A 14,943-nucleotide genomic window follows, 5' to 3' on the forward strand; every position below is an offset into this window, starting at 1 on the left:
GTTTTTTTTTGTTTGTTTGTTTTGTGTGGTGTTTTTTTTTTTTTTAATATAATCCCTCTCTTTTTTTCTTTATGGTCCCAAAGGGCAAAAAGGAAAAGGAAGAAGATGGGGGAAAAAAAAAATCAAATCGAATACTTGTAAATGACAACTCTTACTTCAAATCCAATTATCTTGGTTCATTTACTTCTGTTATTAAACAGATTTAAAGAGAGAAGGGCTTGGTTAGCCTCAGAAAAGCTGTTTTGATGGTAGGATCAAAAGAGTTCTCCAGGCACAAGGCATAATGACTATGAAAATAAGAACAGACACCCTGGAAAAAAAGATTTAGTACCAGTGAATGGGAAGGTTGGGGCAGGGGTGTGTTGACAAGAGAGATATTTATTTTGAGGATCAAAACAAAATTAAAGTCTAAAGCACTGAGACTAGAGAAAAGCATTCCTGAAACATATATCACATTAATGTGGAGATTTTATCAGTTCTTTTTTTCGCCCCTTGCAGCAATCTATTATAACTTGCATTACATAATTAGCACTTATATTACTCAAATGTAGTAGAGGAAACTCCCACAGATCTGTTAATATAAGCATTTTAGGATACTGTGAAATAAGGAATTTTCAGAAGAGAACTCCCAGCATTATCAAAGCTCAGTAGTGGCAAAGAAAAGGGTTTAACTACAAGATCCTCCCTATCATAAAGCACAGGGTATAAGTGATGATGATACAGCAAAATAAAATACTAACACAGTGATGTCATGAAATTATTGAAGGCTTATTTCCATGTTACTCACACCTGAAGCTGCAATGTAAGTTGAGTAAACTAGATGATGATTTTTAAATACAGCTGGTCAAGCTACAGCTTAAGGAGTCAAATGAACACTAGTCTTGGAAAACAAACTCCAGAATTTTCCTAAATCTTCAGGCACACAGATTGCAGAGGTTTTGCTCACAAGTTCAGGATCACTACTTCATGCATTTTGCATGATAAAGACATGTTTGAGCACATCAGTAATGAAAATGTCCATTTTTCAGGGAAATCTTTCAGTATTTTATTTCAGAGATCACTTATAAACATGTAGAAAGAGATGACAGAAAAACTGAAATATAACATATTGCATATAACACTTATTATCAGACCGTTTCAGAATGCTCAAAAATTGTCCCCACTGCTATACAAACTGACTCATATGGAAGTTCTACCTATTTTAATTCTCCAGGGAGGGTTACTTATTGACAGATCAAAGCTGGTGTGCTCCCAAGTAAGAATTCTTTTCTAAAATTCTGTATATTAGGAAATAGCAAACAGACATCAAGTAAAGGAAGATGCTGAAAAAATCAGCACTGAGGTCGAGTAGATTACCATCGTTCCAAGGCTTACTAGAATCTAAAGAGTTTATTTGACTAAAAGACTTGATTTCATCCTTTGATTAATATTAAATCAACTCATCTGTTTCCCTGAGGGATGAGACAGGAAAAGGGGACAGACACAAAAGAATCATGGTATGGAACCTGTAGGCATACAGCCACTGGCCAAGTGCACTGACTTTTCAGGTGCATTGATTTTTTTCAAGCACACTGATATATATATAGACCCTTCTGAGTTCACCAGTACAGGAAATAAAGCACAATATAAACCAGTCCAACTTAAATTTTTCTCATATTTTGCCGTATCAGCTGGTGTTTTCCTCTGTTGAAGATCCCAGTGGTTTTTACCACTACACACCTCAGTTACTTTTTCTTAGGCTTATCAGTCTTACCCTTCATAATATAAAAAACATTTCAAAACTAAAAATAAGGTATTAATTGTTACACAAATGTCTGTTTTCTGATACCATGAAAAGCTACTTATTTTCTTGTTTCACTGATTTTTAATAAGGAATTATAAATATCTGATCGTCTTACAAATAAAACACATTTCCTAAGGACTTCAGGTCAAAAATCACTTACAGATAATAGTTTTATAAGTAATTCATTAACTTCAATTTTCTTTTAACTCCAAACTTACTCCTGAATGACATATCTCCCTGAAACGAAGCCATCAGGGATAGCTTTGCCATAAGCAAACAAAAACCCCTTGGAAAAAAAAGCATAACCCCCCACCGACCTACCCAAAACATACTATTGTTCAATTAATTTCCTGTTTAATTTCATGTCCACTTTCTCCTCTTCGAAAGGGAAAAAACCCCAACCCTAATAATTACTTCATGCTTAGTTTTTCCATGTCATTCATGCTATTAAACACTTCTCTTGTATCCCTGAAGGCAACTCTGTATAATAGTTTGCTTTGGAAAGGAACCTCTAAAGGTCATCTAGTCAAACCCCATCCCTGGCAATAAGCAGGGACATCTTCAAGTAGGTCAGGTTGCTCAGAGTCCCATTCAACCTCACCTTGAGTAAAAATGAAGCCAGAAGTTTGCTCCAAAATTGAAGTGTTTTTGAGACCAAACAGCTCCACTCAATTAATGAGACCTTTTCCATGTAGTGGGAACCACACATGCAAGAACTGTAATGCTTTTGTAGAAACAAGACTGAAATTCACCAATGATGTTTCAAAGAAGTAGTGAGAAACTAGGTCTAATTTTAAAACAGTCCACAACCTTCAGGTCCACTTTCTACTTATCCAGTAATTTGAGAAGGAAAAAAGAAACAGCAATTTGTGGCTGCTCAGTTCTGACATGATGTTTACTGCTATTTCCTAGAGGAAACACAACTTCAAACTCTTTTTTTATAACCTCAGTAATGCTGACATTATCATCTCTCTATACACCACTGGAAACTGCTTTGAAATTCTCACGCCTACTTCTCTTCCAAAATGCAGACATCCAGATTACAATTCTACTGTGTTTTTATGTATATGGGTTTCCCTAGGCATCTGTGCACTTGTCAGTCTGAAGTCAACAGTCAGAGACCTTATTGATCTCTGTGATACAAAAAGAAATTTGCCTATTCAAGTCAGAAATTATTCTCAGCTAAATCACCTATTCAATTTCCAAACAAGTTATTAGCTAATTAAGTAGAAGAAATGAAACGAAATACAGTGGGAAGTCTTAGGGGAAGAAGGAAAAACAATATTCAGTGTGATTAGTTGTTAGACAGCCAACTGAAAACAAAAATTGTAACAGAAAGATACATCTACCAGCTTATTATAAACTGAAATAGTTCGAACACTAGCTTGCTTATCAAGAATGGAAACAAAATCAAATTCTATAGACACTATAATCTCATTCTAATTCCAAGCATAAAATGTCACCTACAAGTAGAAACAATTAAGAGTCATTTTAATTTATCTGGCTTAAAATTCCTCTTTAAAAGTTCCACAGCGGAGGAGTAAAATATAACTTTTACTCAGCACAGGGTCATATTAAAGAACTACATATAATTTACCATAAAAACTCATACATTAAAATAATAAAATTATTTGCATAGCTATCATCAATACTTCCTCCCCCTGCAGAAATACTTTTGTTTTGTTTTGCTCTTGGGAAATGTGCTTCTTCCTTTAGGTAGAATTGTTTTCAAGGTTGTCCAATTTAGTACTTCCTAGGAATTGCTCTAAGACCATGGATGTGTATTTTCAACAGATCACACAAGCACAAAAAGCTGATCTTATAAAAGATGCAAGCAGGGACCTCTGTACTTACGATATCTTACAACTTCTTCTGCAAAAGATTTACATGCTATTTCTTCTGCAAACGTTCTCATGTTTCCTCTCCTTGCCTGACGTCTCTGATACTCAGAGGTCACCCATCAGGCTCCAGAAATGTCTTATGTTTCAAGAGCTTCTGTTCAAGTTTTATTGGGATGGCTTTAAAAAAACAACCAACCAACCAACTTATCATCTTTTCCTCATTTGTGGACTTCAGAAAAATATGGTTGCTAGCCAAAACAACCAACATTGTGAGGCTCGATGCCTAGGCAGCAATAACCATCACACTGAGAACATCTAGGAATTCCTGAGGCAGCCATAGTAAGGAAGAAAGGGAATGCCTGAACTCTGAATTCAGGAATTCATTACATCTCCTGGAAGACACTATGTAGAAGGCAGACATGGACATGGATCACGTTATAAAGGTTACACTCATGCCCTGTTATCCTTGCTCTTTGTGAATATTCAGTACAGTGTAGTCTGTAAACAGGACTGAATACCACTTTCTGAGAAAAATTTTTGCCATTCCCCAACTTTTGAGGGTTTTAAAGACTAAAGTAAAAATCTCTAAACACCTATTTCCAGATATTATGAAACTTCACAAAATTGCAGTGTTCTATTCATCAACTGTCAAAACAACCAAAAGCCTACTTCAAGCCTGAACTTGACATGGGATGGGTTCAATTGGCATCAGTGTAGAGCATTCCTTCAATATAAACCTGCCTTTTCAATAAGCAACAGTCTCCAATTCAACACTGAGTGTTACACCCCGATGGTCAGATGCACTTGAGATGGCAGTGATCTGCTAGAGTTAAAGTACAGGAGGAACAACTTGAGCAAAACTGGTCACAATGGCTAGACACCAGAGTTTCTAAGAAGCATAGCAAAGCTGCTGCAAAACCCTTAACATACTTTTTTTAGACGCCTTGTGCAGCCGCCCAAGCTACTCAGAAGTCAATCCCTGAATAGAAATTTCAGGAAGATACAGGTGTTGGGATTCTTACTTGGTCTTACCAGTTCCAGCTGAACCTTCCTTTAACAAAAACTGGGATCCACAACCACTTTTCTCTGGGATACCAATTCTTGAAGATGAGATGGGTGGAGGAGAAGGATCTAAAATTCTAGAACAAATACAAGGGAGACCTCTGTATCAGAGAAAGTTGCTTAGGAGAGATGACTGGTATAGGGAAAATGAGGAAAAATTTACACTTCCTGGAAAATCATGACTGCCCCCTAAAGCAGGTTGGGGAAATCAAAGTGGTGAATCCTGTATGGAACACACAAATAATTTATCATAAAATTAAGGTCTTCTGAAGACAGAAAGACCTAAGAAAACAACGCAGACAGACATGCGAGAATCGAAAGGATGTGGAACAGCCAAACAGCTAAGAGGAGTGAACAGAAAGGGTGCACACAACCCTTCCTACTAAATGGTACAGATGTAAAGTTAATCAGGGATTGCAAGGCCACCTCTACAGATGCTGTCAAAAGAAAAACCTACTCCACTAGGGCAGGTTGCCCAAAGCCCCACCCAAGCCGACCTCAAACACTTCCAGGGATGGGTATCCACACCTTCTCTGGGAAACTTGTTCCAGTGTCTCACCACCCTCATGGCGAATAATTTCTTCCTAATGTCTAATCTAAATATATCCTCTTTCAGTTTAAAGCCATTATCCCTTGACCTCTCACTACACTAATTATAAATAAATTTCAATGGCCTCTAAAAGAGGTGTGTTTTTTGCAACTGCTACTAACCCTTAACGTCTTTTAGAACTGCTAAATAAAGCACACTCATGATAAAAATAATTTAATCCAGGATAGATGAAAAAGTGTGTTTTCTTAACAGAAGATTCTCAAAGTGGAACATGACTTTGTAGATTTACTCTTTTTCCTACTATTTCATACATTCAAAGGTAATTACATATGATAATAAAATCTATTTTTTACTGTTCTAACTTATATTCAACTTCTGTCCAAATACAGCTTAAATTAAAACTTTTGATTAAATCAAGTCTTTTTCATGAGCTGTATAAAAATGCAAGTATTTAAGAATTGGAGGTGGGACAGAGGGAAAAACTGGGTTGTTTTCTAATAAAGCTTTAATGCTCAGGAAAAACAAAATGCACATATAAATTGCCTCTTGGACCCCCCAACGGGACTGAGTAGGTGATTACAATGTTAAATAGTATTTTTTTATATCATCCAGAGAACTAACACTTGGACTTGCTGGTCAAGCCTGTTTCTCTTCTTTACCATACTGCAGACCAAACCGTGGCATTGCCATTCACAGCAGCCCCAGATTGAGACATTTTAGCCACATATAAGGGAAAAACAACATGGAAAAGACTATTCAAAGAAGGAAAAAAAAAGTTCTATGACTAATTCATTTAAGAATTTTTTTCCAGAGGTTTTCTTCTAAACCATACAACTATAATCCCACTCCTTCATGCTACTTGAGCCAATTGAGAGGTTTGCATTTGTAATGATATCCAGCTATCTGTAACTAAGTGAGAGTGAAATGGTCCAATTCAAAGAGTCTTCATTTGTTCATCCATCAGGCACAAGCCATTCGGGCTGCAATCTTGTAAGACTTGCTCTTAATCACTTTTCTGACAAATGAAACAGTCATCGTGACTTGTACTCCTTTTTGCTTTTGTTTTATTAAGCAGTTCACTGCTCTTTAAGTTTCTGTTTCTCTGTAACTTATCTGGTTCTCTTATGCTTAATTTACAATCGCTTTTTCTCCTCATTCTACCACATCATTCTTGAAACTGCTTTTTAAAAAAAAAAACTAAGACTTGGGTAGAAAATAAAATACTGGAAATTTTGAGAGATAAACATGTATCAATTAAATTTCTGAACTTTTTGTAATCTAGAACATATTCAGATTTATCACGTGAGCTTTTTTAAAAAGTATCTAAAGCAAACTTATTATTGAGATTTAGTGAACATACACCTGGATGTACCTCTCATCTCAGAAGGATATAACTATATCCTGTATTATCAGCAAGATACAGAAACCATCATGAGCATGCTGCAAGAGTCCATCTCAGGAGGTAAAGGAGAATGACACTGATTCACTTTCAAACTCTGAGGAGAAGTGTGGGAAATGTTCTTCTCCAATGTTAAGTAGTTTGGGGAAGGGGATACATTTTCATTTTATAAAGTAAACATTGTGAGACAACATTAAATAAAAAGTCCTAGTTGTTTTTTGTTTCTTTGTTTTCTAAAGTTAGAATACAATACCAAAAAAACAAAACAAAACAAACTAGTGACTATGGAAGACTGAAATTGAAAAGGAAAGCACTCTGATGGTCAAACTGTTAAGGCAAACTTAGTATCTTCAGAAGACATAATGAGATTCCACAAACTGCTTCTGTCAACGCAATATCGGTTGCTTCTAGCTATAATTACATCCTTTAATCCTTAATTCAGTCCTCTATCAGTTTTCCCACTATTTTTCTTACAACTGATACCAAAACTACCAGATTTAATTACTTAGCTTTTATTCTTTTTTATGCTGGCATGGTACTAACATCTTTCTATTCTCTATCGAGTTTTCTTGGTTTATCTGGTCTTATTAAAAGACTGACCAAGAATAGCTGGGTGGGGGGAAGGGGTGTGTGTGTGTGAAATATCTCTGAGAACAGAGCACTGAGTGAATCTTGAAATTACCAAATCTGTAACAGGCAACAGCACAGAAGCAGGAATATAAAACTATAGCAAGAAGTGGAGACCTAGTAAGGACTAGTAAGACTAAACTTTCAAACGACTCTGAGAACAGTCACAAAGAAAAAGGTGATCCAAAAATATTTGGTGCAAACATGCTGTTTATTTTGCTGTATAAAATCCTGTGAAAAACGTAAATAGCTATGTGAGCAATGAAGATATAAGCCAATGACAATCATTGAAATAAGCTCCTGTTGTTGCTTTTCATTTTTCATAGATAAAATTAAACACATTTTAATAAAGATTTGTACACTCAGAAATAAATTCTCAAGGGAATCTGAAAATTTGAAGAAACTTCACTCACAACAGAAGAACTGGGAACATCTGAAGGTAACAGATTCTGTACACTTCATATTGATCATCTCTTCATTTAACTTTGTAACAGAAGATGACAAACTTCCATAAACAAAACTGTAATACCATGGGTTTTGTAGGAGCTCTAATACATTTTTTTCTTCAACAAGCTCCTTGGAAGAGGGAGCATCTTTACCAAGAGCAGAGACAGACTTTTCTAAGCTTTACTAATGTAATAGTTTTCCTACTATAATAGCTATTTTCCTGTTTTCCTTACATTTAGCTTCCCTAACATAGTAGTTGGAAATTTAAGGTGTCTCATAACATAAGTCTCATGAAAGCTGAAGCAACCTGTATTTTGATGCCGATGCCCAATCACTAAGCTGTTCTGTTTGAACCACTGTCTTAGAAATCAGTGTGACACCAAATGTAACCTCTGAATGCAAGAACAAGAATTTATGGTATCAAATGTCTACTAGTCCCACTTTCTCCCGGTATTGCTCGCAGAGTTTTCATTATTATCAATATGCATTCAAGAGGTCACTCAAAACAAATGCCAATTTAACACCAGATTTAATAATCTTCATTTTTCTAGTATATTACACACAAGAAACAGACCAAGAACAAGATGTGGGACAGAAGTCAATCCTGTCCTACTGTATATGAAGTTGTCAACTACTTCTTAACCAACTGAGTAACGTGTCATCCATCCTTAGCCATGGTACACTCCTTAACTGCTTTCTGGTTCTGCTGGTATTAGGCCTTTATTTTAACGGCAGTAAATGAAATAGATGATCATAATTTCGTCAAAAAGTCCAGAACCTTAACAAAAATAGTTTAATGAAGTCTAAAGACTATGACCTTAAGGAACAATATCTCTTTGCTTTTAATAAATTGTTCTCAAATGTACACTAAAATCATACAGTGATACTCCCTTTGAACTTAATTCTAACAGTTAAAAAAAATACGATACCCATTTAGGTGACCTGAAACTGAAAGTCAGACAATGCAATGTTAATACTTCACAATTCTTATTTTTTTATTATGAAATTCCAAAATTAAGGGAAAACATCCCCTTTTCCCAGTGTAGATTCATTCATCCATAAATCTGCACTTCATTTGCCTTTTTCCAAAGTTTTGACATGCAAGTCTCAGAGATCCTTCAAATACAATGCTCCAATGTTTCCTCAAATCTGAGAAAACACTGAAGCTGAATCCAAATGATTTGATTTTCATGTTCCAGTTAATTGCACTGTTTCCTTTCCTGTTCTTTCTTTTCATACATACACTTCTCTTCCCTCTAAGCTTCTCCCAAGTTTTTTTTTCTGATTATCCCTATGTCTGTGTTCCTTTATTCCCCCCTTCAAGTAACATCTTTACCTGCAGCACGTGAGTGTGGACTACAGCATGGTCTTCCTTAAAAAGCACAGCAGTATATTAAAATCAAAATAACTAAATATATCTGTAGTAGGCACACAATATGTAAATCCCTTATACGATCTTATTGCTGCCAGATTCAGTTTTTCATCTTTTCTTCTCGCCTACTCCAATTAAGAGTGTATTATTGCTTTGGCTGAATTAAGGCAATCCAAATAGCAACATGCAGCAACATAGATCAACCCACAAAATTAAAAACTATAAAAGGAGTACAAGATACCTATAATTGTTTCTACCTGCCTGCAGAAACACTAGGTTATGCTAATTGTGGTCTTTTTTGCAGTTTTATACGTCAAGGAGGGCAGAGGTATTAACACAAAAACCGCTCCGATCATAAGATCAGGTCATAAGACTCCAGGAGCTAAGTACTCATCTTTCCCAGCTCTGATCTCTTGTTAAACTCTGATCCCAGTAACGCAAAACAAATGATTTCCAAGAGGTTTCAGGAATTCACAGTTATCTAGTAATTCACACACTGTAAAAGCCTGCTTGTACAATTGGGGTCTTTGTGTGCAGGAGATGAGAATACTGGTTTCATCACTGAATTACCACACACATGGACAAGTACACTTCAGACATCAGCTGCAGTTAACACCCAGCAAACCAACTGATTTTATTTTTAAATGTTTGCAAAGAAATAAAAAGATTCTTTCAAGAACATGTTTGCTCTAGGTGTTTTATTTAAGGATAGTTCCCATGTGTGCGCTAGAAATAGAAAATATTTCCAACTGGTCATTTCTCTGAAGTAATGAAGTTTTATTTTCTTGGTACATTATGTTCCCTGATAGAAGGAACACTGAAGTTATCACTGACAAAGAATAAAGAGGATATTTTTCATTCCCTCCATGCAAGCACTAGAAAAATCAAACCACAAGTTATATTAGGTTGCACAAAAATAGAACACAATTTTACTTCTGTGAAATAAAAATAATTTGCCCTATATATCACTTTTTAGTCCAGTAAGTTGAAACAACTTTCGAAGTAAAAATGTACCATTCATCTTTCTATCATATCAAGGTTTCTGAGTGTTAATCTAAACTGTGAATTTATGAAATAATAATCTGAGATTTACTTTATAATCTATCTTTCTGAATGCAGTCCTTACTAACATTCTATTCTAGTTGTCTTGAACATGCTGAGCTGTATTCACAATGCCAGTGTGATGACTACATAATATCTACAGCCTCCTATGCAGTCACAATGAGCCAGGTCAGCTTGCAACTAATATGGTATCACTGCAATTCCTTGGAATTTTGTGGAAAATATGTTAAAGAATAAAGGAAGGATTCTGAGAATCCGTACCCATGATCTGATCCAAAATTCAGAAAACAAGAAAACAGAAGAAAACTACTCTGAATTACAGAACATTTGTAGTATTCACTGAGTAAGGATAGAACTATTTAAAAGTATCAGACCATAAAATTTGCCAAGTTTAAAAATATATTTGCAAATTTTAGTAGCGAGGATTAGTGCATCATATGATATCGTCTCCCATCTCTTTTCCTGTTTTTTGGTGGCTTTTTTTTTTTTTTTTTCATAAATGGTTTTAAATCTCCATGCAATAAGAGACTCCCATATGGAAACTCCAGTTTTAAAAAAGTCACCATATTAAATGTGACCCCAAAAGGGTACCCAACAGAGAAGATCCACTATTACACAACCTTCGCCATCTTCTACTTTCTGAATTCTTTCCAAGTGTATCACTGCTTTACACAATGGACAGAGAATAGGGTAATATTCTACGGTGAGAAGACCTTCATACTAAGTAAAACAACTAATTACGTCTACATGAAATATTTTCTTTTTGGTGTAAAATATTTTCATTGATGATACTTTTTGCTTGAATTTGTATTTATTTGGCATACTGCTGAATCAGGTTTTGGGAAACTTGTTGTAAAAACAGGAACTCAAATAGTGGTGCATAATTGTGAAACAGAAATTCTATAGTGTTTTATTTTTTTAATCGCAATAAATTACACTCATTTGAACAACAACAGAAGTAAAATGGAAGCAAATACTTGAAATTTCTGTTTCCCTACAGTTCCAGATAGTCATTATCTTTTAGCTTCTTACTGTGGTCTTCCACATACAAAAAACTAAGTTTTTTTTTTCCTTTAACTAGATGGAAATATCTCTGGCAGAACATTCATCATTTAATTCCTTACCGTTAAACATCTTCCAAAGTTTTTCAAAGGTATTTACTTTTACAAAGTTAATTAAACTAACTGAAAGTCAATCTACAGACATGAACTCCTCAAAGAATTTAAGCAAAAATCAGCTTCATTCATTTGCACTATGAAGATTTTTTTTTTTGGCTTCAAAAAGATAGATTCCCGTATTTCCATCAGACCAATACATCTTTAACCTACTTCATATCTCTTTTATTCTGTATTAGTATGTTTCTTGCCACAGAAGTATGTGTTATTAGCCTGTGCTTACAGTAGTACTTTAATTGTAGAGAACAAGTCAAAAATACTGAGCCATCAGGACACCAACCTTGTGGGCAGAGTGCAGCAGCCATCAGCCGTCAGCCTGACTTGGGTTTCATAGCTATCCAGGGGGCAAACAACTTGTTGAACAGGAGGACATTCAACTGTGCTGCAATCCACACTGAACACTATGGAGGAAGGGAAGAAGAAAATTTCTTTTACTTATGCCTTAAAAGCTTTTTGCAAATTACTTCCTCATAAGCAACCACTTATGCATCATCTGCATCAAATCATCTTTTAAATCAGAAAAATTATCCAAGGAATGCATGCTTGTTAGGTAACATTACAGAAAGACTTCCTTTCTCTTTAAGATTCACTTTTTAAAATTCTTGACTCAGGAAGGAACTGAACTAATATTAGTTAATAAATTTATAAAAATGAGGCAACCTTAAACAATCATCACACCTGTGAATAATATTAGTTACTAGACATACACTAGGTTACTGAAAATATATACTTCCAACAGCTTTTAAAAAAGTAAACAATTCATTGTTTATTTTTTTCCTAATTAAAGGCTGTTTAAACAGCAAAATATTTGGGTTAAAGGAAATTTAAAAAAAAAAAAGTGATACACTATGGATTGATGTCTGCACATATAAAGTACATACTTTAAAGACTATTTCATTAGGTTGCTTTGTTTGGGTTTTTACATATGATGAAAATGAAATGCAAATTATCAAGTCTTTCTGCATTAATGAGATAAAGAATTCCACTTAACAAGAAAGACTGACGAACAGTTTTTAGAAAGCAACAAATGTTTAGAAATCCAGAAAAAAAAAAACAAACAACAAACCAGGCTGAATATAAATTTAATCCTTATGAGTAATTCTCAGGAAGGCTGAAACACATCTTTATCTTATTTGGTCCTAAATCTTCCATGTTAACAAACAATATGAACTCAGGTATTATCTATTTGCCGCCCCTTATCATAATTATACTAAGGAAGTACAGAATAAAACATCTTTCTCGCTTTAAGATATGAGTTACTTTCTGATTGAGCAAGCAGGATGAACAGAATGTTATCAGACTGAAAATTGTACAGTAAGATATCTCTGATTAGTGATTAAATTTCAGTTTTGACATTATCATAGCTGCTTACTGAAGTACTAAAGCAGCTTGGCAATGATACACCACACTTCCTCGAAGAGCTGATAACCTTCAAAGGCCTGTTTTCCGTCTTCTGATCCTACATTTTTCCAGCTTGATGCTCAGCAGTACACAGCAATAATAACCAAATCAGTCATAATTAGGCATCTCAGTCTCAGAACTACATGTGTTCAGCACATCTCTATTTTAGTGGTTACAAGGATAGTAAATAGCTCACTAACACACTGAAAAACAGTCCAAATAGTCTATTAAAAAAGTACAAACTTAAGAAAAATTACAAACAAACCCCAAATCAAGAGGTTTCAAATAGATTTTTTTTCTTACTATTATATTGTTAGATTAATCATAAAATGGTTGAGGTAGTATAGGACCTCTTGGAGGTTCCCAAGGCAGGCCATATAGATCTGGCTGCTCAGGACTGTGCCCAGGTGGCTCTTCAGTATTCCTTAGATGGAGACTCCACTACCTCTTAGGGCAGTCTGTGCCAGTGCTCAGTCACCCTCATGACAAAGGAAGTGCTTCCTGATGTTCAGAGGGAACCTCCTCTGTTTCAGTGTGTGTGCTCTTCACCTCTCTGGTCCTGTCATTGGGCACCACTGAAAAAAAAACTTGGCTCTGTCTTCACACCCCCTTCAGGTGTTCAAATGCATTGAAGAGATCTCCCCTGAGCCTTCCCTTCTCCAGGTGGAACAGTCCCATCTGTTTCATACTTTCCTCCCAGGAAAGTGATGAAGACAGATAAGAGATGCAAAATATTTGAAAGAGGAAAAAAGGTTCCTACTATCTTTCAGATTTAAATAGGTTTCTCGAAGTGGAAAAAGTATTGAGACAAACTTACAGATAATCTGAAAATATTCTAAGGTTTCAGGACAGTCTATAACTGGATTCTTCATTGCTTAAAAAGATATTTCCCAGGTTAGCTGCACTACTGTCCAACAAAAAATAAGACTGCAAACATTTGCCACTGAACTACTAGTGTCTTTTCACAACTTTGATTCCAATAATTATCACATGCCCATTTCATGAACAGATTTATTATAAGCTGTTATTATATGTTTTATTACAAGCTTAAAAAAAGAGTCTATTCTAGAAGCTTTAGGCTTTAAATATATAGTTTGACAAATAACGTGTCTTCATAAACATATTTCAATTTCCTACCAATGAAGACACACCAAATCAACGTTTGCTTACAAGTCTTCTGTTGGAAGTGGTTTTCATGATTACAAAGAGTATAATCATGGTGGTAAAACAACTTGTGCTGTAAAGGATTTTTGGGTGTAATGTTGTCCCTGAGCTGCAGCTTGAGCTGTCATCGTGCTCAAGAGCTGGTGTCAGCTGTCATTGGACAGTTCGTGGAGCCGCAGCAGCTCAACCAATCCCTGTTTTCCTTGTTGCTGTCTATCCCAGTCATGCATATGTATATGTTCCCTATGTTTATGTATTTTCCCACACCCAATCCTGGTTGGAGGATTAGCATGCTCCTCCCAAATTCCTGAACCTTCCTCCCCAATCCCTATAAAGATCCTCCATTTTAATAAAGTTTGATTCAGCTTTTTCGACCCCACACTGAGCTGGCTGGCTGCCTTTTCTAACCAACTCCGACAGTCTTCAAGAATTTTCTCAGGCTCTGAATTTGTATACCAAGTTTTCTACAAGAATGTAGCAGAAACTCTGCCATGGTTGCAGACCCTGACATAGCTGCAATAATGTGCCACCTCCTTTATAGACTATAAAATCAAAGGTCTCTGATCATGAACCTGCTAAAGCTTAGGTCAAAATAACTTCCTGGCAGAATATGTTAACACAGTATATTAGGGTGTATTAAGTTTCACCCTGGCAAATTATGTCGTCCTTTCAACTAACAGAGTATATAGTTTAGGGGCAAGATCTTAATAACTATGCATTTAATGATCCAGTAGCAAGTGTGTAATCACATATCCGATGTAACATGGTGGCTCAGCATGTGGTAAGACTTCAAAAATTGCAGATTACTGAGGGTTCAGTTCAAGGATACCCAGTCTGCTTCTACAGCAGCTAAAAAGCATCATGTAACATCCTTTGCTTTTAGTTTAGATGCATTCCAAGTGGTTCCTCAAGAATAACACAACACAACACATCTACATGTGATAATGGTAGTTGTACTTTCTGCCCAGGGAGTAGTAAGGAAACATGAAAGTATTTCTCCATGACAAGGCATTACCCTTTTGACACTCCTTGACACTTCACAATACATACTCTGCATTGG

General features: G+C 35.6%; 1 protein-coding gene across 1 annotated transcript in view; it reads right to left on the reverse strand.

The window, feature by feature from the left end:
• LOC114062546 (cysteine-rich motor neuron 1 protein) overlaps positions 1-14,943 on the reverse strand; it is a 156,455-nt gene that overhangs the window by 47,714 nt on the left and 93,798 nt on the right. Inside the window, exon 4 of the mRNA XM_027894108.1 lies at positions 11,599-11,719. Coding sequence (XP_027749909.1) covers positions 11,599-11,719 — 121 coding nt within the window. The remainder of the gene's footprint in view (positions 1-11,598; positions 11,720-14,943) is intronic.

Source organism: Empidonax traillii, unplaced genomic scaffold (genome assembly GCF_003031625.1).
Source record: "Empidonax traillii isolate 1590-97213 ecotype Southwest subspecies unplaced genomic scaffold, ASM303162v1 scaffold417:size1128589, whole genome shotgun sequence".
NCBI classification, from domain to species: Eukaryota; Metazoa; Chordata; class Aves; order Passeriformes; family Tyrannidae; genus Empidonax; species Empidonax traillii.